This window comes from Pyrus communis, chromosome 9 (genome assembly GCF_041283825.1).
Source record: "Pyrus communis isolate YQ-2024b chromosome 9, ASM4128382v1, whole genome shotgun sequence".
Lineage (NCBI taxonomy): Eukaryota > Viridiplantae > Streptophyta > Magnoliopsida > Rosales > Rosaceae > Pyrus > Pyrus communis.
The window spans coordinates 27,388,514-27,409,742 of record NC_142573.1 but is presented as its reverse complement, the minus strand read 5'-3'; the positions used below and the strand labels follow the sequence as shown (position 1 = coordinate 27,409,742).

The 21,229-nt window shown below is 37.1% G+C and overlaps 4 protein-coding genes across 4 annotated transcripts; 3 read left to right on the top strand and 1 right to left on the bottom strand.

Annotated features, from left to right (window-relative positions):
• The first annotated feature begins 218 nt into the window (after window positions 1-218).
• On the top strand, window positions 219-2,820 carry LOC137740272 (transcription elongation factor SPT4 homolog 1). Its single transcript, XM_068480123.2, has 5 exons — window positions 219-379; window positions 491-582; window positions 703-758; window positions 1,095-1,156; window positions 2,641-2,820. The coding sequence occupies exons 1-5, from the start codon at window positions 281-283 to the stop codon at window positions 2,689-2,691; spliced, it is 360 nt and encodes a 119-aa protein (XP_068336224.1). The 5' UTR covers window positions 219-280; the 3' UTR covers window positions 2,692-2,820.
• Window positions 2,821-7,208: 4,388 nt separating this feature from the next.
• Window positions 7,209-7,844, bottom strand: LOC148694529 (uncharacterized). Its single transcript, XM_088700723.1, has one exon. It carries the CDS (start codon window positions 7,842-7,844, stop codon window positions 7,209-7,211), a length of 636 nt encoding a protein of 211 aa, XP_088556849.1.
• A 4,490-nt stretch (window positions 7,845-12,334) lies between these two features.
• Window positions 12,335-14,056, top strand: LOC137740770 (uncharacterized). The gene is made up of 2 exons (XM_068480579.2): window positions 12,335-12,538; window positions 13,113-14,056. The coding sequence occupies exons 1-2, from the start codon at window positions 12,337-12,339 to the stop codon at window positions 14,054-14,056; spliced, it is 1,146 nt and encodes a 381-aa protein (XP_068336680.2). The 5' UTR covers window positions 12,335-12,336.
• Window positions 14,057-16,943: 2,887 nt separating this feature from the next.
• On the top strand, window positions 16,944-19,312 carry LOC137727467 (3-phosphoshikimate 1-carboxyvinyltransferase 2-like). Its single transcript, XM_088700722.1, has 6 exons — window positions 16,944-17,099; window positions 17,638-17,852; window positions 17,935-18,052; window positions 18,252-18,462; window positions 18,821-18,882; window positions 18,973-19,312. Exons 1-6 carry the CDS (start codon window positions 16,944-16,946, stop codon window positions 19,189-19,191), a joined length of 981 nt encoding a protein of 326 aa, XP_088556848.1. The 3' UTR covers window positions 19,192-19,312.
• Window positions 19,313-21,229: the final 1,917 nt, after the last annotated feature.

The following is a 21,229-nucleotide window of genomic DNA, read 5'->3' as shown; positions in this document are numbered from 1 at the left end:
ACAAGGTCTAGGACGCTTAAAAGGGGCCATCATGTAATTTTAATGGAATTGTGGATGGAAATTGGAAAGTAAAGGGAGGTGTCATTTAGTAAAATAGTTCGAATTATATGTGGTTAATTCAAAACAATATTTAATGTGAGGGATTAATGCACAAAAATAAAAAACTTCAGGCTTTTTTGTGCAAATTCCTTTAAATACATTTATATAAATACGGATTTTTTATTTGGGTCGGGAAAAAATAAAAGAGTACACTGGTGGTTGTTATTTTTGCTGAAAGAAGATGAGGAACGCGCAATCGGAACCAGCCCAGATTCCGACGAGCTTCGGCCACGAACTTAGGGCTTGCCTCCGTTGCCGCCTCGTCAAGACCTACGATCAGGTTAGGGTTTTACATCTCGTTTTCCTTTTTTTTTTTTTAATTTTAAAATTTTGTTTTAAATTACAGAGGTTTTAGGGTTTTTGCTGAGTAAACATTCAAATGCAAATGCAGTTCAGAGAACATGGATGCGAGAACTGCCCTTTCTTCGAGATGAACGACGACAACGAGCGCATCGCCGATTGCACCACTCCTAATTTCAACGGGTTGGTCTTCTTTACTCTCGTTCTCTGAGACGATTTTGATTTTTCTTTAATTTTTGATATTTTTGTTTTGTATTTTTTTGTTTATTGGAAATTGCATAATTTGCATTGCTTGTATTTTAGGATCATCTCAGTAATGGATCCGAGTAGGAGTTGGGCTGCGCGGTGGCTCCGAATTGGTATGTATTGGTTCATACAAATTTTGTGTATTCCAAGATTTTTCTTTGACAGAATGATGCATTGATTTTCGATAACCATTTTCAATTTTAATTTTTGTAATTTGTGCAATTTCAGTTTTCTTTAGGAATTTGTCCACTTGAAATTCGGTGTTTGAGTCGCCTATGCATTCTTTTAACACTTGATACTATAGTGGCTTGCTCTCAATTTTCTCAAAGGCATCTGCTTGAATTGTTTACTTTTCGGACTTTTACATGCTCTACGTTATGGGTACTACAATCTGGCATTGATTTCAATTTGGCTGTGAAATTTTAACATGTATTTTGATATTTTGGTAGCAAAATTTGTCCCTGGTTGTTACACACTTGCTGTTTCAGAGGCTCTTTCGGAGGATATGAAGGTAACACACTGTCTTTTTTTTATATTTTCTTGTTATACAATTTCCAATAAATTTGGTTAGTGGCCACACTGGCCAGTCTTTTGTTTTATAGTTATTTGGTCGAATATGTTAACTATACCATTTGAACCGTGATTGTTTTTGATTGGGATGGTTTTCGAATAGCCAGTTTTGCCACCATATATTTCAAACAAATTTGCAAGTAACTTGAGAGTATGCCCTAATTGACATTAGGAGTAAAAAAATTGCAGCTTGTGGAGTGTGTTTAATGGTCCACTCAGATATGGATGGCCTATGTGTGTAGTGTATGCATGGTTGAACTTGAAGTAGATTGTCATATTAGCACATCCTTAGAAGAGAGAATCCTCGGATCCAGTGTTGTTGGAACACGTTCCTTCTTTAATTTGCCAATTCCTGAGTCATGCAAGCCAACTCATTCAATTTCAATTTTCTTATTAATGAAAACACTTAAATAAGGAAAATTGCAGACTTCAAGATCTTCCTTTGGCGTTAGTAACTTAATTGGGTATGAACCCTAATCCGATAGACAAATTTGATTTTGACTCCTGATTCGCATGAAAGCTAATAGGCGTTACTTAATGAAATAATCAGATGAAATCCCTCTTTTAAACCACAAAAAAAAAAAAAAAAAAATTCACAAGATGAACAACCATGGAATACCAATGAAGATTGAAGACAGAAATACTTGAAGGGGAATGAGGATTGGGGCTACGGGGAATGAGTCTGGAGATAGAAATCAATGGTGATTGTGCTATACAAGTAAATTCTATAAAGCTTGACCATAATCATGGAAATCAACGGAAATCAATAAAAAAAACTGTCTTGAAAAAGAAAGGGGAAGGAAGAAGAAGCAGAATGGAATGGGAAGGAAGAAGGAGACTGCTCGTATACCACAATCATTATTTAATTATCAATCTTTTTATTAATTATTGATTAACATTTTGAAATTAAATGCTAATTAATTTAGATGATGTAGCTGTCCACATCATATGCCACCTAAGATGATATACAATTGTGGTAAAAAAATATGGTAAGAATAGCATTAACGGATTTAATGGTTTAGGCTCTCCATCTTCTTTTCCTTCTCATAAGGTGTAAATTAGTGCGTTAATCAAAATTGAAAACTCTTGGTATATGATCTATTCCGTAGTGACCTGTTCAAAACTCTTGGTATATCATGAAAAGCTGCTGCTTTTTTTTTTTCGTGTTCCATTCCCGAGGATCAATTCTGTGGTAGGATAAATAAATCAATGCCAAACTTGTTTCTTCCCATTACATTATTGTTCGCTTTGGAGCTTAAATTGGGTGTAGAGGTACTCATGGACGATTTCCACGTGCTGTTTACTCTTTTGCACTTTTCAAATCCGTAGAGGTTGCTTGTATTGGGATGTTTAGATGTTCTTACACTTTTTTTTCTCCACTGTTTTTCTTTGGTGAATTTACCTATTTGGTTCATATATTTGCAGAACATATGCGAAGATGCTCAGATGCAATACGTACCGCCAAAGCGTATATGAGCGACCTGATGATCGGACCAAAAAAAGAACAAAACCCTGTCAGAAAACGTTTGAAGCAAATGCTTTATTTTTTTGTTTAATGAAAACAGTTGGTTGTTGAAACTTGGAAGTGAAGGAACTTTCTGCTAACGTGGTTAGAATAGCAGCTTGTGATGTACTTAGACCTTCGCAGTAGGACGGACAAATTGAGTGTGATTAATATGCTGAACTTGTATAGGAATCACACTTATAGTGGGCCGAAATTTTGGTTGTGATTCCAATTTATTGAACTCATGAGTTTAACGTATCAAACTCATGAATGTGCTATCAATGTATTGAACTCACATTAGTCTAGTTGTAGTGTTATAGAAATCAAACTTATAATGCTTGATTTCTATATATAGGTATTAGATTCACTTGAAGGTCTTATTAAGAGTAGAATCCTCTTTATTTTGGGAAAGTACCTCCTTTGGGCTTTTAGCACAAAATGGTAACAAAATTTAGCAAGCTGATTTATTGGAATAAATTCACATAGTAAAAGTCGAAGGGGCATATTTTGATATGTTTATGAGAGGGTTAAATATATAAATTTTTTTTTTAATAGTACGAGAGAGATATTTGATCTTGGGTGCAGATGGTTGAGAACACAGTTCTAGTTGACTTGACTAAATTCAAGTCAACAAACCTAAATCACTTCTAGAGTGTTTAGCAAATAAGAGATCTATCATATTACTTATTTTTAAGATAAAAAAGTAAGTTGAACTCTAGTTACATAGAACTAAAAAAAATCATCACATGACATCACTATGTTATCCATGAATTGAGATCCTCTCCATATCTCTTTAGATTGGAACCGACAGACAGAGTAATCCGAAGCATTCAATTCAAATGGTCTCTATTAGTTCATTCTACTAGTTTATCTCACAAAACCTAAGGTTTTGGACCTTTCTCTTCCTCTTAAACGATCATATTTGTAATTTGTTGACGTTGGACTGCGAGATCTGAAAGAATTTGAATTCCTTATCCATTTAGCAAAAATGAGCCCACCAAAGTGTCAAACGAAAAAATAGCATGTAACTTGGGAGTTGGATTACAAAGGGGTCAATGATGTAGTGATTTGTGACTTCGAAAAATCTTAGTAAAAGAGAATAGCCAAACTGTTATAGCTCCCAAGTCATATGAGGTGCAAAGCATGATACAATTAGCCTTACTTCCAAATAAAAGGGTTTAATACTAGTTGAGAATTCTATTGGTCAAAAGGAATAAAATATTTTCCTTTGGTAATATTGTGTGTACCAACACAAGTAAGATCGTAATTCTAACACGAGAACACAATGATGTATCATGATTTATCGGACAAGAGGCAATAGTGTCTTTTAAAGAATAAAGGTGGTGATAGTGAGGAAGCCCTAGGGTTAAATTGGAGAATGACCCCTAAATGAGGGTGAGTTTGTGAGGCCCAAATATAATATCAGCATGGTGTAAGGTTATTAAATCATCTTCAACCTTGACTTAAGACTTAAAAATATTTAGCCCAAAAAATTTAGATTTTAGTTCAGAAATAGCTTTTCTACTCCAACCCTTCTGGCCTAAAATTTTAGCCCAAGATTATCAAATAATGAATTTAGGCTATTTTTTTTAAATTAACTTTAAAAAAAATTATATAGATTATCATAAATTAATTTTATGAACATTTTAACCTAAAAATATTTAAATTCCGATAAATTTAAAAAAAAATACTAAATCGATAAATGAAAATCATGATAAACCACATAAACTTAATACAAACGACATTTAATAAACCACATAAATTTAGTACAAATGACAATTAATAAACCACATAAACTTAATACAAACGATATTTAATAAACCACATAAACTTAATACAAATGACAATTAATAAACCACATAAACTTAATACAATCGAAAACTCATAAACTACATAAACTTAATAATGATATCCACCATCTTGACTTGGTGATGGACTTGAGATGAATCATCATCTTGAAATATACTCCTTGTGGCATTCTTTCTTAAAATGTCTTTTTGCTTACCACGTCAGTATTTCTTCCTCTCTGGAGTGTATTTGTCGAGGTCCTCATCATCAAATAATTTCAAACCTTTCTTGCTTCCTATCCCCTTCTTCCTTCATGGCCAAGCACATTTGGGCCAATTCTTCTTGGCGAGAGATATGGTTTTCGTTCATTCTTGCAAATCCGCTAGCAAGTTGTGCACTTATCGGATCTTGGGACTTCCCTTTTCTCTTTGCTTCCTTTTGCTTATCTCTACCCAGGGGCCTTGCAAAAGAAGAAGTTGGGGTCATTTGTTTGACACCTTCATTGTCGGAAAAATTCACACCTTTATTGACATCATTTGGAGGTGGGGCTTCACTATGAAATAATCTTCCTCATTGTTGGTCCGCATCGGTTCCCCACCTCGGACAATCCTTAAGGATGTTCCAAGCATGATGCAACTTAAAAGCTCGATTTTTTGGTGTAGTTTTTGTCTTGTCACCCTATGAAACAAATACATAAAAACAATTAGTTGCAAAATACTATTATGTACGTGACAACTAAAATATCAACAAAGAAACTCACAATTTCTGTGGTGCCCCTTCCACTAGTCATGTCAACCATGACTCTCTCCAAGCTTCCCTTACACAAAGTGCACACTTTGTTGATAATGTTTCATCGATCATAAACACCACCAACTTCCCTTCGACCGTCGTTGGAGTTTTCATGGAACTTATCAATGATTTTACCCCACAAAACCTTTCTATTTTGATTTGTGCCGACGACACCATCTTCGCTAACAGAAATCCATGCCAAACATAAAGCAATATCTTCATCAAAGGTCTAATTACGACCTCTAACATGCTCTTTTGCCATCTTGAAAAATTTGGAAATGAGAAGAAATGGTAGAAAGAAAAATTGGAAGAATTGTAGGAGAAAAGTGAGCTTTGTGTGTATGTTTGAACAAATACATAGGTATTTATAGAGTTTTTGGTTGAATTTTAAATTAAATAATTTTTTTTAAAATTATTTTAGCTGTTAAATTTAAATTTGGACCGTTAGATCTTTTTTTTTTTTTTTACTTTTAGATTTGATTATATTCAATCTAAGCTTCTAGATTCAATAAATATATAAATATAAAACTAAAAAAAAAATAATTTGAACCTGGACCATTGGATTAACCAATAGGCCCTTTAAGTCTAGCCGTTGAATGAAGAAAAGTAGCCGTTGGGCTACATAAATGTCTGACAAACAAGTAAACAAATTACTTGTATTGTACTCACAAAATATCACAACACACACTTTCAAGGACACACTTTAGAAGTTATAACACTCTCGCACTTTTTAGAGACACACTCTAGACCACTCACACTCCTACAAGACTACTCTTACTTCTCACTCTCATTTGGTTGCCTACTTGCTTGATTACTTGGTTTCTTTATTCTTAATTGATTTATTGTTGATACAAATGGTGTGGATGCCTTCTCCTTTTATAGGCATGGATGGAACCTTGGAGAAGCATGGAAGCATCATGCTAGAGATATCAAGATAATTCCACTAACTTCCTAAGTTAGAATTATCTACACTAATCTTGCATGTTGGTGGAAACCTCACCATTCTTCTAGACTCTTCCACCAACTTAAGAAACAACATTCTAGTCTTTTCTACAAAGGACTACTTTAACTTGGATAATCTAGCTAACCAACTTTAGTGAATGTTCTAGAATTCTTTATTCTAGATTTGTGTAGGTCTTTCAATGAGATGGGGTTGATTTCTTTAACTCTCCCCCTCAACACCATCTCATTCTTCTCTCTACGCTGGGTTGACAACGTTTCATCTTGAACACCCATTTCTATGAGATGGGTTTCACATTTCTTGGCCTTGCCACTGGATCCCAAGTTTGATATTTCTTTAATGCGTCGAGCTCTTCTCTTAGCTTTACACCATTCAGAATTATGTGATGCTTCTTTATGCATCTGAGCTTCAATTGCTTCTTCTACTTTGGCTGCATTGACGTATTTGGGATTTGGCTTCGGTATTCTCGTTGACCTCATTAGTTGTGATCATGGAGCTGATACTTCTAGGACTTTCTTCTTCTGGTTGTTGATACACACCAGTTTGCCAAGGACTCTTAGGCACTTCTTGCTCGACATTGTCTCTAGCAAGCAAATCTTCAGGCTCATATGAGCTCGATTAGACTTGGGTAGCTTGGTCTCCTAGTTTCCCCTACAACGTATCTTCAAACTCTTTCGGGTCGGGCAACGCCTCACTTTCTGAGCACCAACAAGATGATGCTTCTGCATCCCATTCTTCCTCCACAGCTAGAGACACAATAACATCCAAATCATCTTCAATTTTCTTTTCTGAGTTGGCGACGTTACTCACTGCATGCCTTTTGAACCAGCAATCCTTCGCCATATAGCCCTTTTTTCTACAATTGTAGCACTTGCCCTCAAATCTTTTATTATTTTAGGACTGACCACAGTTACCGTGATACTTCGGAGCTCTCCCTGGTCGAGAATTCCCTCATCCTTGATGACATTTTCCCTTGTCACCATTTCTTTTAGATCCACCATCGGCATGCTGCTTGAAGCTGCCTTTACTTTTGGTGTAGAGCACTTCCTCCTCACCTTTTGACAAGACCCCTCCCATTTGCTTTGCCAAAGTTTCTTGATCGGTAATCAAATTCTCAAACTCAACAAGTGATGGTTGGATCGGCCATCTTTGTACAGCAGCAACGAAGCCTCGATATTCAGGTCTCAATCCATGGATAATTATTCTTTTTATCCTGGATTCTACAATGGCAGCACTAGGATCTAATTCAGAAATTTCATGGCAAATAGACTTTACCTTGTGGAAATATTCGGCAATCGTCATATCTCGTTGGGTCACCGATAACAACTCGTTCTCGAGAAGCTGCAGTCTTGTGTTGTTCCTCTTTGAAAATAGTGTGGCAAAGATGTCCCACGTTTCTTTTGGTGTCTTGGCCTTCCGTATGTGCTTTAACATATCATCTTCAACTGTGGTTTTTAAGGTAAACATAGCCTTACCTGCCTTGATCTGCCATTTTCGCAAAGTGTCGCTAGTGTCTTCTTCCGACTGCGTAACTTCATTACTGCCGAAGATATCCCAAAGATCTTGTCCTTGTAGGTAAGACTCCATACACGTTGTCCGTGTGTTGTAATTTTTGTTGTTCAATTTCTTGATTCCTCCAACAACTTGAAGATCTCCCATCGTGTTGGCAGAACTTCGATAAGCCGAACAAGACTAGTCAACAATCTTGCGAAGTACTAAACTATGCACAACTCTAACACAAGTGTTGGAGAGACAACACAAGTAAACAAATTACTTGTATTACACACACAAAATATTACAACACTCAAAACTCTCAAAGACACTTTAGAAACAATGTCACTTACTCACTTTCTAGAGACAAACTCTAGACCACTTACACTCCTACAAGACTACTTTTACTTCTCACTCCTACTTAGTTCTCTCTTGATTCTTACTTTTTCTTTGATTGGTTGATTATTGATACAAATGGTATGGATGCCTTCTCCTTTTATAGGCATGGATGGAACCTTGGAGAAGCATGGAAGCATCATGCTAGAGATATCTAGATAATTTCACTAACTTCCTGAGCTAGAATTATCTATACTAATCTTGCATGTTGGTGGAAACCTTACCATTCTTCTAGACTCTTCCACCAACTTAAGAAACAACATTCTAGTCCTTTCTACAAAGGACTACTTTAACTTGGATAATCTAGCTAACCAACTTTAGTGAATGTTCTAGAATTCTTTATTCTAGATTTGTGTAGGTCTTTCAATGGGATGGGGTTGATTTCTTTAACACACTAGTGTGAGGAGTTGAAGAATATTCGTTTCTTCAAAACCCTTAAGCCAGGTCCATGGTTGAGGATTTCAAAAGCAATTAGGCAATGTTTGGGCATAAAATACAAAGTTTGGGTCGAGAAAGGATAACTGACATGCCCGACCCTGATATTCTCCAAACACCAGGGTAAGCACGTGTTAGTCAACACCCTAAAGGCGACGAAACCATACTAACATGCATGAGAACTATGAACAATTAACCGACATAAATAAAAACTCTTAAATTTAACTATAATGAATGTGCATTTATGGAACATGTTTAGAGCATACAACTAATCTAAGACACAAATAAAGGATAATATAAAATTGAATGAACAAAGGGACGGGTCCTACACTGAGAGGACTTGAAGATGTCGATGCAAAAGTGCTTTGACTCTGGGATTGTACGTCTTGATTCTAAGTCTTGAGGGGGCATAAAACAAAACATGAGTGGACCAAGTTGATATATAAGTAATACTAAAATAGTTAATTTTTAATGTACTAACCCCCAAGTTTGGAAAACTTGTATAGCATAATAAGTAATAGGTTTTTCCGAAAACCCTAGCATGCCATAAAACCTTTCATATATCATATATAATGTACTTAGTACTGTTATCATAATCGACCGAAGCCACTACATCACCTAGCCGAAGCAAATATAAATATTTTCCGACCGACGCCACTATATCTCTCGGCCGAAGCCAATATAAATATCTTCCGGCCAAAGCCACCTACACACGTTCGGTTGAAGCCAATATAAGTATCTTCACCCATAGGCAGTATTATTCGCCCGTAGGCCCTACATCACCTGACCGAAGCCAATTAATGATTTCATTCGCCCGTAGGCAGGACATTCGATAACCACTAAATAAGCACATAAAAACATTAACATAATATTTCTAATATATATATATATATATCTCAAATTGGAGCTCAGTAACTAAAACATCATATCGTAAAACCACGTTCATAAGTAGGTATATAGTCATCAATCGTATATAGTCATCAATCATATATACCACAAAGAACGTAAAGTCGATAAAGCATAATATATCATAAAGTGTGAATCTAATTTACTCATAAATATTTCATAAAACGTAGCCATTAAATCATGTTTTTCATGTATGCATTTCTAATAGTAAAACATGCATTTTGGAAGGGGTCCATTCACCTTACACCGTTGGTGAAGAGCCGTGCAAACAGGGGTGGACGGAAGTGCCACTAACAAACGCACAAGTGAGATGTCGAGAGGTGGCCGAAAAGTGGCCTGGAAGCCACAAGTATTTGCCGGAATCTGGGAAAACTCTTCGAGGTGGTTTCCTCCGTCGTGACTCGTCGAGGAAGATAATGAGCAGTACCTTAGTCATTGTTGGGGTACATAGCTTCAAGCCTGGGGTTCTCGAGGTCCTTACGAAACTTTGAAGGGTTGTTGTTGTTGTTGTTAAGCTCAAGGATGAGGAGGAGGATGAGTTGCAGATGAGAAAGAGGGTTCGGGAAGTGCTTGAGAGAAAGTGATGGGTAGAGAAAGAGTGAGGGAGAGTTTCACACAGGAATGAGGAAGAAGAAAGGTAAGTGGGCCGAGGGGACAAAACCAAAGCAAGTGGGCCTTACCAGGCACACACAATAAAACCCAAAAGCAACTTAATTCAAAATATCTAATCCAACCCCAATAAATTTACCAAAATGCCCTTCAGTTCTAAAATTCGTAAAATTATTCGGGACGGATTATTACAATAACCCTACTTGAAATGTCAAGATTCTCAACCCAATAGTGATTCCTTAGACTAGTTGGCTCCTAGCTCATAAGAGCATTGATTAGATCAAGTCCTAATGGAAGTAATATTGTTAAGTTATCAGGTTCATGCGTGGCTTGGTACAATCCTAGTTGAATTAAGATTGGTAAGAATCAAGATGAGTTTTGATAAGATTTGCATTATTCTAAGGATCAGGACCTATGTTTGATCAGTTAAAAATAAATTAAGTGGACAAAGGGGCTAAGTTCAGAATCCTAGTTTAAGTAAAAAAAGTCGAGACCAGATAAAAATTGGGTTTTGACTAAAGAAGGGATTAAAGGGATAAAGAGAGGATATCTAGGTGAATGTCGTGTAAGCATAGTCCTATCAGAACTCTACCTTGGTAGACTCGGTTATCACAAAACCCATTCTTATAATAGAAGGGTTCTGCAACTTGAAGACCCTTTTTCTGCTCAAGAAACAACTCAAAACGCTTTATGCAAAAACTTGTGCTCTACGTGAAACCAGTCTCGCAACCTTGAGAAAAATACTAATTATCCTAACCCTCTCGTCAGCACACCTTCAGTTTGGATAAATAACATTGTGTTGACAATCAACAATATCTTCAATTTGGATTAACAACACTGAAGTCATAAAATCAGGCAATTTAGGAGCACCTTCAGTTTGGATTAATGATATATCTAGTTAGTTATCTATCCAAATCTTATGGGCGAAGAGTTTTCAATTTTTTCGCCCAAAGAGGTCACTTCATTAGCTTCCCAGCTAGGTGAGGTGTTCTATGATTGGTTAATTCCAGGTGCACTTCATAGTTCAACATTCAGACAGCCTAACCATGTTCACCATAAAGACACTAATTTTCTTTAAGTATTTTTGCCCATACAACATGATACTAATTCAACACAGTTATGTTTTTACGAATGTAGTTGAAGTTGTCGAACTTGATGTAGAAGATTATGAACTTCGTAGTGAGTAGAGCAACCTTGTCTTCAAGTTCTAGAGCTCTAGGCTGAGAGGTGTTCCTTCCTCAGTCATAGTCACTCAGGTGTAGAAGTTAGCAAAGCATTCGATACTACCATCACCACATCTATTCTACTTGCCCGACTATGCTCGGTCATGAGTTGGCACGCTCGCTTTCGCAAGAAAAACATAGTTTGCTCAAATAGTTGTTTGGGGTCTATTGAAACACATTTAATTGTTAACTATTCTCCTTCATGAAAACTAAAATTTTATAATAGTGGCACTTTCTATGATACTTCATACTTCGAATATTTTAACCGTTAGATTTTTAAAATACAAAAATTAAAATTTAATGATTAAAGAAGGTTTAGGTGATGATTGGTAAATGCTTTGGTCTTGTTGCTCTTCGGCGGATTTCCTAAACAGAATTCTAACAAGAAATGCTGTGCCACACTCTCTCTCTCTCTCTCTCTCTCTCTCTCTCTCTCTCTCTCTCTCTCTACCTACCTTCTCTCTCTCTAACTACCTTCTTTCTATAAAACCAAAAGGTGGCTGCTGCTGCGGAAGAGCGGAGTATATACACTACTCGAACTGCGCTTAGCTAACTTCTCCGATCCATTCCATTCCACCAATTCGTTGTTTCAATTCGCTCCTCCATTATTCCACCACTTTCTCCTCTCATTCATTACACAGATTTCTCGTCTTCATCCTCGATCAATCGTCTTCATTTCGATCTTCTTCTTACTAACTCAAGAAATCAAGAACTGCAAGTAAGTACGTATTAATTTTAATCACACACACACACACACACATGTTTGTAGATAATTAATCTGCTACATACTTCCTTTTGACTTGCATTGACCTTGGATCGCTGTTTGTTCTTGCTAATTTCGTGTTTCTTTCCTTTCATGATCGTGTGTTTACCTAGTGTTTGTGCATTTTCCCGAGAAAATGGCAGAAATTTTCTCGTCGTCCTTTCTTGAATTTTGGAAAATTTTGATGTATCAAATCTTTGATCGATTAACTAATTAGAAAATGCATGCATGCATGCTGGTTTTTCAAGATCGCAAAATGCAGGCAATGAAGGCGATCATTGTGGTGGCGGTGATGCTCACATCAATGTTTTTCCGCTGCGGCGTCTCTGCTAGTACTGCGGCGATGGCTGCTGCAACCAACACCAACCACTCTGTTGGCGGAGCCTCCGGTTGGGATCTGTCCTCCAACCTCCGAGCATGGGCTACTCGCACCGCTTTCCGTGTGGGCGACTCTCTTGGTATGACATTTGATTATCCTTTCTGTTAATTAGCTTCAATTCATCCATTAATTGGTGATTGATTTGTCCGTCTTTCTTAATTGATTTGATTAATCCAATCTTGTATTATGCATTTGGTAACAGTTTAGTAGAAATCCATGAATAGGACTGCTGGGCATAGGTTGATCAGTGCAATGGTATTACTTAATTAACTATAGATGAACAATTAATTAGGTTTTTCTTTTCTTTTTCTCTATAACTTTCTTTAATTTTAGGCTCTGTTTTAAGCCTGAACGGATCAGTTGAGACAGGGCATATAGCCTGTATGATTGATAGGGGTAAGGTGGATTAAGACCAATTTAATCAAAATAAGAAAATGCGGCGCTGCAACTAAAAAAAAAATAAATTGAAGCTTAGCATACAAGCAAATCTGTTATTAGCTAATACTGAGAGGTTGACTAATGGATTATAGGGCTGTTCGTGAATTTGTTTTGTCAAATGGGTGTCTGGATGGATATTGGAATTAATTAAGTTGTGAACTAATCTACATATTTGAAATAATTAATGTTTGATCATGTGGTGGTGATGTGGGCAGTATTCAGGTACACTCCGGTGCACGATGTAATGGAAGTGAGGAAGACGGACTATGATTTGTGTCACACAGTAGACCCACTGGAGATGCACAACGATGGGGAGACGGTGATTCCATTGAGGGAAGCAGGAAACAGGTACTTCATATGTGGGAGGCTGGGCCATTGTGCCATGGGACTCAAGCTCCATGTGCTTGTCCTCCCTGCACTGCAGATGAGTACCAATGTTAATGCAACCTCACCCAGCAGCCCCTTGATCACTAGTCCTCCGCCAAATGCTACTAGTCCTATTTCCAACAACAACAGCAGCAGACACGGTCCAGATGATCAAGTAGTGGGAAATGATCATGTGCAGCCTTCCCCACCGCCATCGCCATCTGCTTCCAGTTACTCAATTAATTCTACAGATGATGCACCTCCTGATCATGCTACAGGAAATACTACTACTGATGATGCACACTTCACTTCTGACAGCCCTCGGATTCTGCCATTGGTTACAGTGATCAGGCAGATCCTCGTGTTGGCCATTTTTTTATTTCCGAGTTGGATTGCCGCCTGGCCCGCCTCCATAGCTCCGTTTGTTCCCTTCACTCATGCTGCTCTGATTCTTCTTGTCGCTATTATCACTGTTGTTGCTGTTGAGTTACTTCTCACTACTAGGCCAACTTCCGACAACAACAGCAGACATGGTCCCGATAATCAAGTAGTGGAAAATGATCATGTGCTGCCTTCTCCTCCACCAGCTGCTTCCAATTACTCTATTCATTCTACAGATGATGCACCTCTTGATCATGCTACAGGCAATACAACTACTTCTGATGCCCAATTAACTGCGAAGATCCCTTGGATTCGGCCATTGGTAAGAGTAGTTGCAGTACTCATCACCGCCTCCATAGCTGCGTTTTTTAATAATGATAATGAAATAGAATTATCGCAACTAAATCGATAATAAGCGGATTATATAATAAACCCAAATATCATCCAACATTAGGTTTGGTCAAACGCCATCAAAACCTGCACTTAGTTTACAAAATTTCATGCAATTCAAAAAGAAACCATGTCATATTGCGATTCAAAAAGAAGTTTTCTTTTAACGGTGAAGTACTAGAACAATAGTGACTTTGATTATATATATAAATATATACTTTTATTTTTCCGTAAAATATAAACATAATAAACTTACAAAAATTTAATTGATACAGAATTCAGAATCGCGGAAGCATGTGAACTGATTTCATAGGATAGAATGATAGAAATCAGCCAACCAAAACAATATTCTGTAATCAAATAATTACCTTTAATCTGAACCCTAAGCTTGTTGTGTGGCTTTGATACCACATGTAAAATATATTCTGAAATCATAAGAGCAACAACAAGACATTAGGATCACGAATACAATAACGAAATTGACATGAAAAGGAAATAAACTTATCTGTAGAATTCGGAAACATGGTTATGAAGATGAAGCCATTGATGAACTCTAAGTTGTCTTCTCCATCCAATACTCCAAAATATCCCACTACTGCAGACGAAGACATGATGGAATGGAAGAGAAGGAAGTCTTCTACTCTCAGTACACCTTTACTAAGGAATAGGGTTTGGTGTTTCAGAATTTAAAATATGAGAGCAGGGACATTCCCCTTTATATGTGATTTGAATATTCCATTGTGTCCTATTATTGGAAGGAATATCAATATAATCACAACCATATCAATATATTACCATGATATCAATCTATGTTTACCGTAATAGGGCTTTGCCATAAGTTAGTTGCATTAGGGTTTAAGACTTCACGATTCTTACTCTATTGGGGCTACTACAAGATTACTTGTCAACCAAGTAATCTCATTGACATTCACAATATGATCTCACTGATTACTCAACGAGATCTTACATCTCCATCATCTCTTATTTTTGGCACAATGTTTTATAATGTTGTTATGAGAATTGTGCAAAAACATGAGTTGGCGGAAAGTCCTTGAAGAGTCCCTAATGAACTACACCAAGTAAAACCCAAAACTGAAAATCAAGTTTGCGATAATCGAGGGACCTCTTGTACTTGTTCGAATCAAAATACCAAATATGCAAAGGGAGCTTTTAGTTTAAATACTGAATAAAAATAAATTTTAATTGAAATGCTATATTTGTTTTATACAATAATACATTTACATTAAAAGGTGGAGAAATAAATTGGTATCAACTTCCTCATTTACTAGAATTTAACCAAAGATCTTTCAATTATAAGTGAGGAAAACTATAGTACTAAGTGACAAAACAATACCATTTTTTGGCATCATGCTGGTTAAAATGACAAAATACCTAATCCAACCATCTTGTTGGAACAAAATATGCGCACCACTGCAGACGTAGAAAGGTGTGCGAGTCCCGCTACTCGTAAGAAAACAAACAATTGCAGTCAACCCGAGGTATTAGTGTGGTACAGGTCAAAAGCTCTCCAATAGTCAAGTTAGTGAGACTCAAGCAGTAGGTGAGGGAATAATGCATGCATTACGGAAGCGTTACCAAGGACATGCCCTAAATGAGAGTATTTATACTAGTTGGGGGATAGACCTATTAGACCATCTCCAATGTGACCTAAAACCTAAAAATATTTAGCCCAGAAACATCTTTTCTGCTCCAACCCTTCTGGCCTAAAATTTTAGCCCGAAATTATCAAAGAATGAATTAAGGCTAATTTCTTTTTAAAATTAACTTTTTAAAAAAATTATGTAGACTATCCTAAATTAATTATATGAACATTTTAACCTAAAAATATTTAAATTCCGATAAATTTTGAAAAATTACTAAATCAGTACATGAAAATTATGATAAACCACATAAACTTAATACAAACGACATTTAACAAACTACATAAACTTAGATCTTTTTTTTTTACCGTTAGATTTGATTATATTTGATCTAAACCGCTGGATCCAATAAATATATAAATATAAAACTAAAAAAAAAAAATACTTTGAACCTGGACCGTTAGATTAACCAACGACCTATTTAAATGGAACTACTGGATGAAGAAAAGTAGCCTAACGGCTACTTGATGGTCTGACAGTGGGGGAACAGCCCCATGTGGGTTGGTACAAAATTTTAAGAAAGCCTAGCACGTGCAGCGCGTAGGCGAGTAGGGAGTGGGCAGTGGGCTTCACAGCTCTAGTTTTAAGCCCCAGTTTGGGGTTGAGGTGATTTTTTAAAAAGCTGCCATGAAAAAAAGCTGATAAGGATTTTGGTGTTTGGTAAACATCCCAAAACAGCTTTATTTCAAAGTTTCACATGAAAAAAAGCCAAAAAGTGGAAGCTGCATTTTGTAGCTTCCAGAAGCCGCTTATTTTTCCAAAACGCGGAGCTACAGTACCCAATTAATGAATTTTTTCAATTTACCAAAACTGCCCCCTCCTTTCTCCTTTCTCCTTCTCCCGATCCTACACTCTGCACTCTCTCCTTCTCTGTTGCAAAAAACTCCCGCCGCTGCACTCTACACCCCTCTTCCCTCCCGCCGCTGCACCTCTTCCTCCTCCTCCTTTTCGTTTCTCTCTGTCACTCTCAATGCCACACCGTCGTCGCCTTCCAGGTACCAACTACTCGACTTGCTTTCAATTTTTGCTATAATTAATTAATTAAATTTTTAGGTTAGGGTTTGGCTGCTCTTTTCTTTTGCTGCGTTGCAATTCTTCTTATCCCAGATTTTGTTTCTCGTAAAATTTCATACCCTTATTTTGGTTTTTCCATTTTTTCGATTTTGTCCTTTTCTCGCCTGTGTTCTCCTCTTCCTTCTTCTTCTCCTCCCATTCGTCGATTCGACTAGTTATCGTTGTTCACCGTCCATGGATAAATCTGTAATATTGTTGTATATCGCTGCCTTGGCAGCTTCGTTTCGATTAGTTTCTTCTTCTGCTCTCTGCCCTCACAAGTCCGATTTCTTCCGTTACAGCCTTCAATCTCAATGCCCCATCTCGATATCCCCCCACCCACCCCTCAAGGTGTGTTTTACACTTCCGATTTCTTACATAACTGATTATTTATTTATTTATTTGTTAATTTAATGTTTCTTTTGTTGTTGACTCTGTTGATTATTGAAAATCTCTTACTTTTATGGGTTGGTGATGTCTGGATTCAATTTCTTTTAGGATATTGTTTCAATTTTTAGTCAAATTTGGTGATTTAGAATGCTGGGTATTTCGGTTTTCAAGGTTTTAAATGCAAAAGGATAGTTGCTGTGATGTGCATTAGAGTGATGAAAGAAAAGATGAAATTTTGAAAGAATTTGGATTTGTTAAGTCGCTGTATTTGTGATCAATGAGCTAAAGAAGGAAATTAGTTGATGGTCTTAAGCTGCTTGGTGTGGATGTTGATTGTTTTCTTGGAACAAACTGCCCTCATGTCCGTGTGATTGGAAAGGGAGGCCTTCCAGGGGGAAGGTGTGGTTTGCATTGTCTTGTATATTTATGGTTGTTCTGTAATGCCTGCAGTTTTGATGCACTTAATCAATTCAATCCACACTTTATCTGTTGTTTTCAGGTGAAGCTCTCTGGATCAATTAGTAGTCAGTACTTGACTGCTTTGCTTATGGCAGCTCCTTTGGCCCTTCAAGATGTTGAAATAGAGATTATTGATAAACTAATTTCCATTCCGTATGTGGAAATGACTTTGAAGTTGATGGAACGCTTTGGGGTCTCAGTGGAACACAGTGATAGTTGGGATCGGTTTTTGATCCGAGGAGGTCAAAAGTACAAGTATGTTTTATTCAATGTATTGCTGAACCACTATGTGATATATGATTGCATTGTGTAACAAAATGAAAAATATATCTATCAGGTCTCTTGGAAATGCTTTTGTTGAAGGCGATGCTTCAAGTGCTAGTTACTTTCTAGCTGAAGCTGCTGTCACTGGTGGGACTGTCACTGTTGAAGGCTGTGGGACAAGCAGTTTACAGGTAATTTCTGGGACCAATATCTTTTCTTATTCTGTTCATTTCCCAGTGTATGAATGATAGATTTTCAGATTGATGGGCCAACCTATTTCCCGATCGTAATTACACATTTACAACCATCGCTTGGATGGTTTTTGAAAAACAGTTATCACTTCGAGAAAATATGACATCTTACAACTTTTTTTGGTTTCTCTTAATCAAGGGAGATGTAAAGTTCGCTGAAGTTCTTGAAAAGATGGGTGCTAAAGTTACGTGGACAGAGAATTCTGTCACAGTTACACGACCTCAACGACTTTCTTCTGGAGGAAAACACTTGAAAGCTGTTGACGTCAACATGAACAAAATGCCAGATGTTGCCATGACTCTTGCTGTAGTTGCACTTTTTGCTGATGGACCAACTGCCATAAGAGATGGTATGGTCTAGTCTTTTTCCTGTGAATGGCTTGTGCTCACTATTTTCGTTGTTAGTAGACAATAAAGGAATAGGGTGGGTGGAGTCCGCATAGATGTTTAGAACTGGTAAATAGACAAGTAACAAATCAATCTCGTGGTTAATGGATCCATGCTAAAAATCCTTTTCTTAACAGTTAGAAGTGAGGATGAATATTTTCCGGGTTGAGGCCTTTGCTGATACATTTATCATTCAAGATTAATCTTTTTGCGTATCTGAGCAGAATGCTTATGGTTTTAAAAGTAGTTCATATTATTCAAAAATAACATGTGAAAACAATCACAAAGGCCTGCTTTGACTTCTTGAGTTCTTATCATCAGTGGCAAGTTGGAGAGTGAAGGAGACAGAAAAGATGATCGCCATATGCACTGAACTAAGAAAGGTTCGTTTTAGTTGGCTGCCCTCACACTTGATAGTCCCACACCTTCATATGCTTATTACTTCTCTAACATTTTTCGGACCTAAATTTCAGCTGGGAGCAACTGTTGAAGAGGGACCAGATTACTGCATAATCTCACCGCCAGAAAAATTAAACGTGACAGCAATAGACACGTATGATGACCACCGAATGGCCATGGCTTTCTCTCTTGCTGCCTGTGGAGACGTTCCAGTTACTATCAAGGATCCCGGTTGTACCAGAAAAACATTCCTCGATTACTTTGAAGTCCTCAGGAAGTTTACCAAGCATTGAACAGCGGTTATAAGATATATTTATCTGTAGATAGGGAGAGAGAGGGATCGTCCTTGTGCCTCTACAGCCAAAGCAGTGCAAATGGAAGCCACACTTGTTTCAGTTTCTCTTTATTCCCCTGTAATTTTGGATGATTTGTATTTGCGGAGGTATTCTGAACGTGATCGTCATTTTGATGACCCTAAGGACTATTGTGAAGAGAGCGATAGTAGTGATGATGATGATGAAGAATACCAAAATTATGAAGTTGAAGGATCACATGAGATAGAAGCATTAAGAAATAGAATAGCGGCAAGTTTGATGAATGCATCTAATTAGATTACTTTTAAGTACATTAACAATATTGTACTAATGAATTCTAACTATTCAGTCTAAAATAATTCAATTGAAGTAGTTTGTCATACTAATTAATATTTAAGATAAAGTTTCTAAATATGTTTGTTTTACAAATAAAGTATATTTAGTAATTCACCTTTATTGGTTAAGAAAATTAAATTAATGGCACATCTAGTATTATACCATTTTTGGTCATTTTACACAGTCACAGCTGTTTTACATAAAAGTTTACCAAACACTATCATACTGCTTTTTTTTCCAAAAGCACTTTCACAAAAAAGTTTACCAAACACTCTGCTGGTTTTTTTTCACAGCCGCTTTTTTTCACAGCACAACAGAAGCAGCTTTTTTTCAAAGCACAGCAATACCAAACCAGTCTCAGTTGGTGGGGCCAATTTTGCTTTGTGGCCTAAAATTGGGCCGGTATTTGTCCTCCATTTGGGTTTTAGGTTTTAGGTTAATTTTAGGTCATGGGTTGGAGTGGATTTTGGGGGGAAAAAAGGGAAATTTTAAGTTTTAGCCCACCATTGGAGATGGTCTTAGGTTATAGAATCCAAATCGAGAGAATTTAAGAGGATATATGGGATTAGACATTGTGTTCTCCTAAGAGTGTGATTACTTCCAGCGCACGTCAATCCATAGATTGTAGGAATATCTAAGGATACAAGTCAGATCAGGCATCCGTGTCTTGCGGAACAAGAATGGTCAATCTTAGCGAAGTTAGCAAACTTCGCCTAATTTTATGGAGTACAACAAGATGTGGTCTATTTGAGCATCTCAATCCGATCAGAGCTATTGAGTCTATGATTAGACTTCTGAAGTATGCGTATTTCAATCTGCTGTATTCTGGCCCTGAAAATCATGGTCCCACACATCACAAGGGCATATAAGTCATTGAACTTCTAATAAGTTGTGACTAACATGCATATGTAATATTTTTTTGGGTTAATCTAAGTTTACTATCATAAAATTTATTCGTTTTCAACATTTAGTATATGAAGTTTTTTTTGTCCCAGTCTGGTACCTAAAGTCATAATTATGGCACATTTTCATATATCCGTTAAGTTTTCCATAAGAACCTTTGTTAACTAATGATGTGGCGCACTACGTGGACAATGACTGGGCGCTATGTGTCAATATGGGCCCACATGGATATTAAATAATTAAAAATTTTAAATTTTAAATTAAAAAAATAAAAAAAAATGAAAATTTTGGACCAACCCGTCTCCTCACCACCCTCATCCCCTCCATTTTCTCATCTGCAACCCATACCCACCTACTCCCCACATACCCACCTTTCCTACCTCACCTTACCCTCACTCCCTCCCTGCTCTCTTCTGCACCTGCTTAACCCTCTATACACAACCCACCTCCACCATCTTCACCTCCCCTCCCTTCTATCTCCTCCACATTTTCACCTCCACCCTTTGCAAAAACCCTAATCCCCAAAATCTAAAGAATGCAAATCCAAAATATGATTCGGAGCAACTCCAGTTCGCGAGCCACCGGATGAGAGAAAAGAACCGAAGCACCAAATCAGGGGAGACACCACATGCACGTGCCGCTGCCGGAATCTAGTGAGGTGACGGCGGGGGCTAGAAATGCTCAAGAATTGGTGAAGGTGCGAATTTATCCAATTCAGGGATTTTAGTCAACCGGGATTTTTGATAAATTTCAGAAATTGGAACGGTTTCTTGTTGAA

Excerpts from the sequence above, each read along its gene's own strand:
- LOC137740272 (XM_068480123.2), top strand. The coding sequence starts at position 281 with ATGAGGAACGCGCAATCGGAACCAGCCCAGATTCCGACGAGCTTCGGC. Across the intron at positions 380-490 it reads TCGTCAAGACCTACGATCAG|TTCAGAGAACATGGATGCGA; the intron begins GTTAGGGTTTTA and ends ATGCAAATGCAG. Across the intron at positions 1,157-2,640 it reads CTCTTTCGGAGGATATGAAG|AACATATGCGAAGATGCTCA; the intron begins GTAACACACTGT and ends ATATATTTGCAG.
- LOC148694529 (XM_088700723.1), bottom strand. The coding sequence starts at position 7,844 with ATGGAGTCTTACCTACAAGGACAAGATCTTTGGGATATCTTCGGCAGT.
- LOC137740770 (XM_068480579.2), top strand. The coding sequence starts at position 12,337 with ATGCAGGCAATGAAGGCGATCATTGTGGTGGCGGTGATGCTCACATCA. Across the intron at positions 12,539-13,112 it reads CCGTGTGGGCGACTCTCTTG|TATTCAGGTACACTCCGGTG; the intron begins GTATGACATTTG and ends TGATGTGGGCAG.
- LOC137727467 (XM_088700722.1), top strand. The coding sequence starts at position 16,944 with ATGGATAAATCTGTAATATTGTTGTATATCGCTGCCTTGGCAGCTTCG. Across the intron at positions 17,853-17,934 it reads CGAGGAGGTCAAAAGTACAA|GTCTCTTGGAAATGCTTTTG; the intron begins GTATGTTTTATT and ends TATATCTATCAG. Across the intron at positions 18,883-18,972 it reads TATGCACTGAACTAAGAAAG|CTGGGAGCAACTGTTGAAGA; the intron begins GTTCGTTTTAGT and ends CCTAAATTTCAG.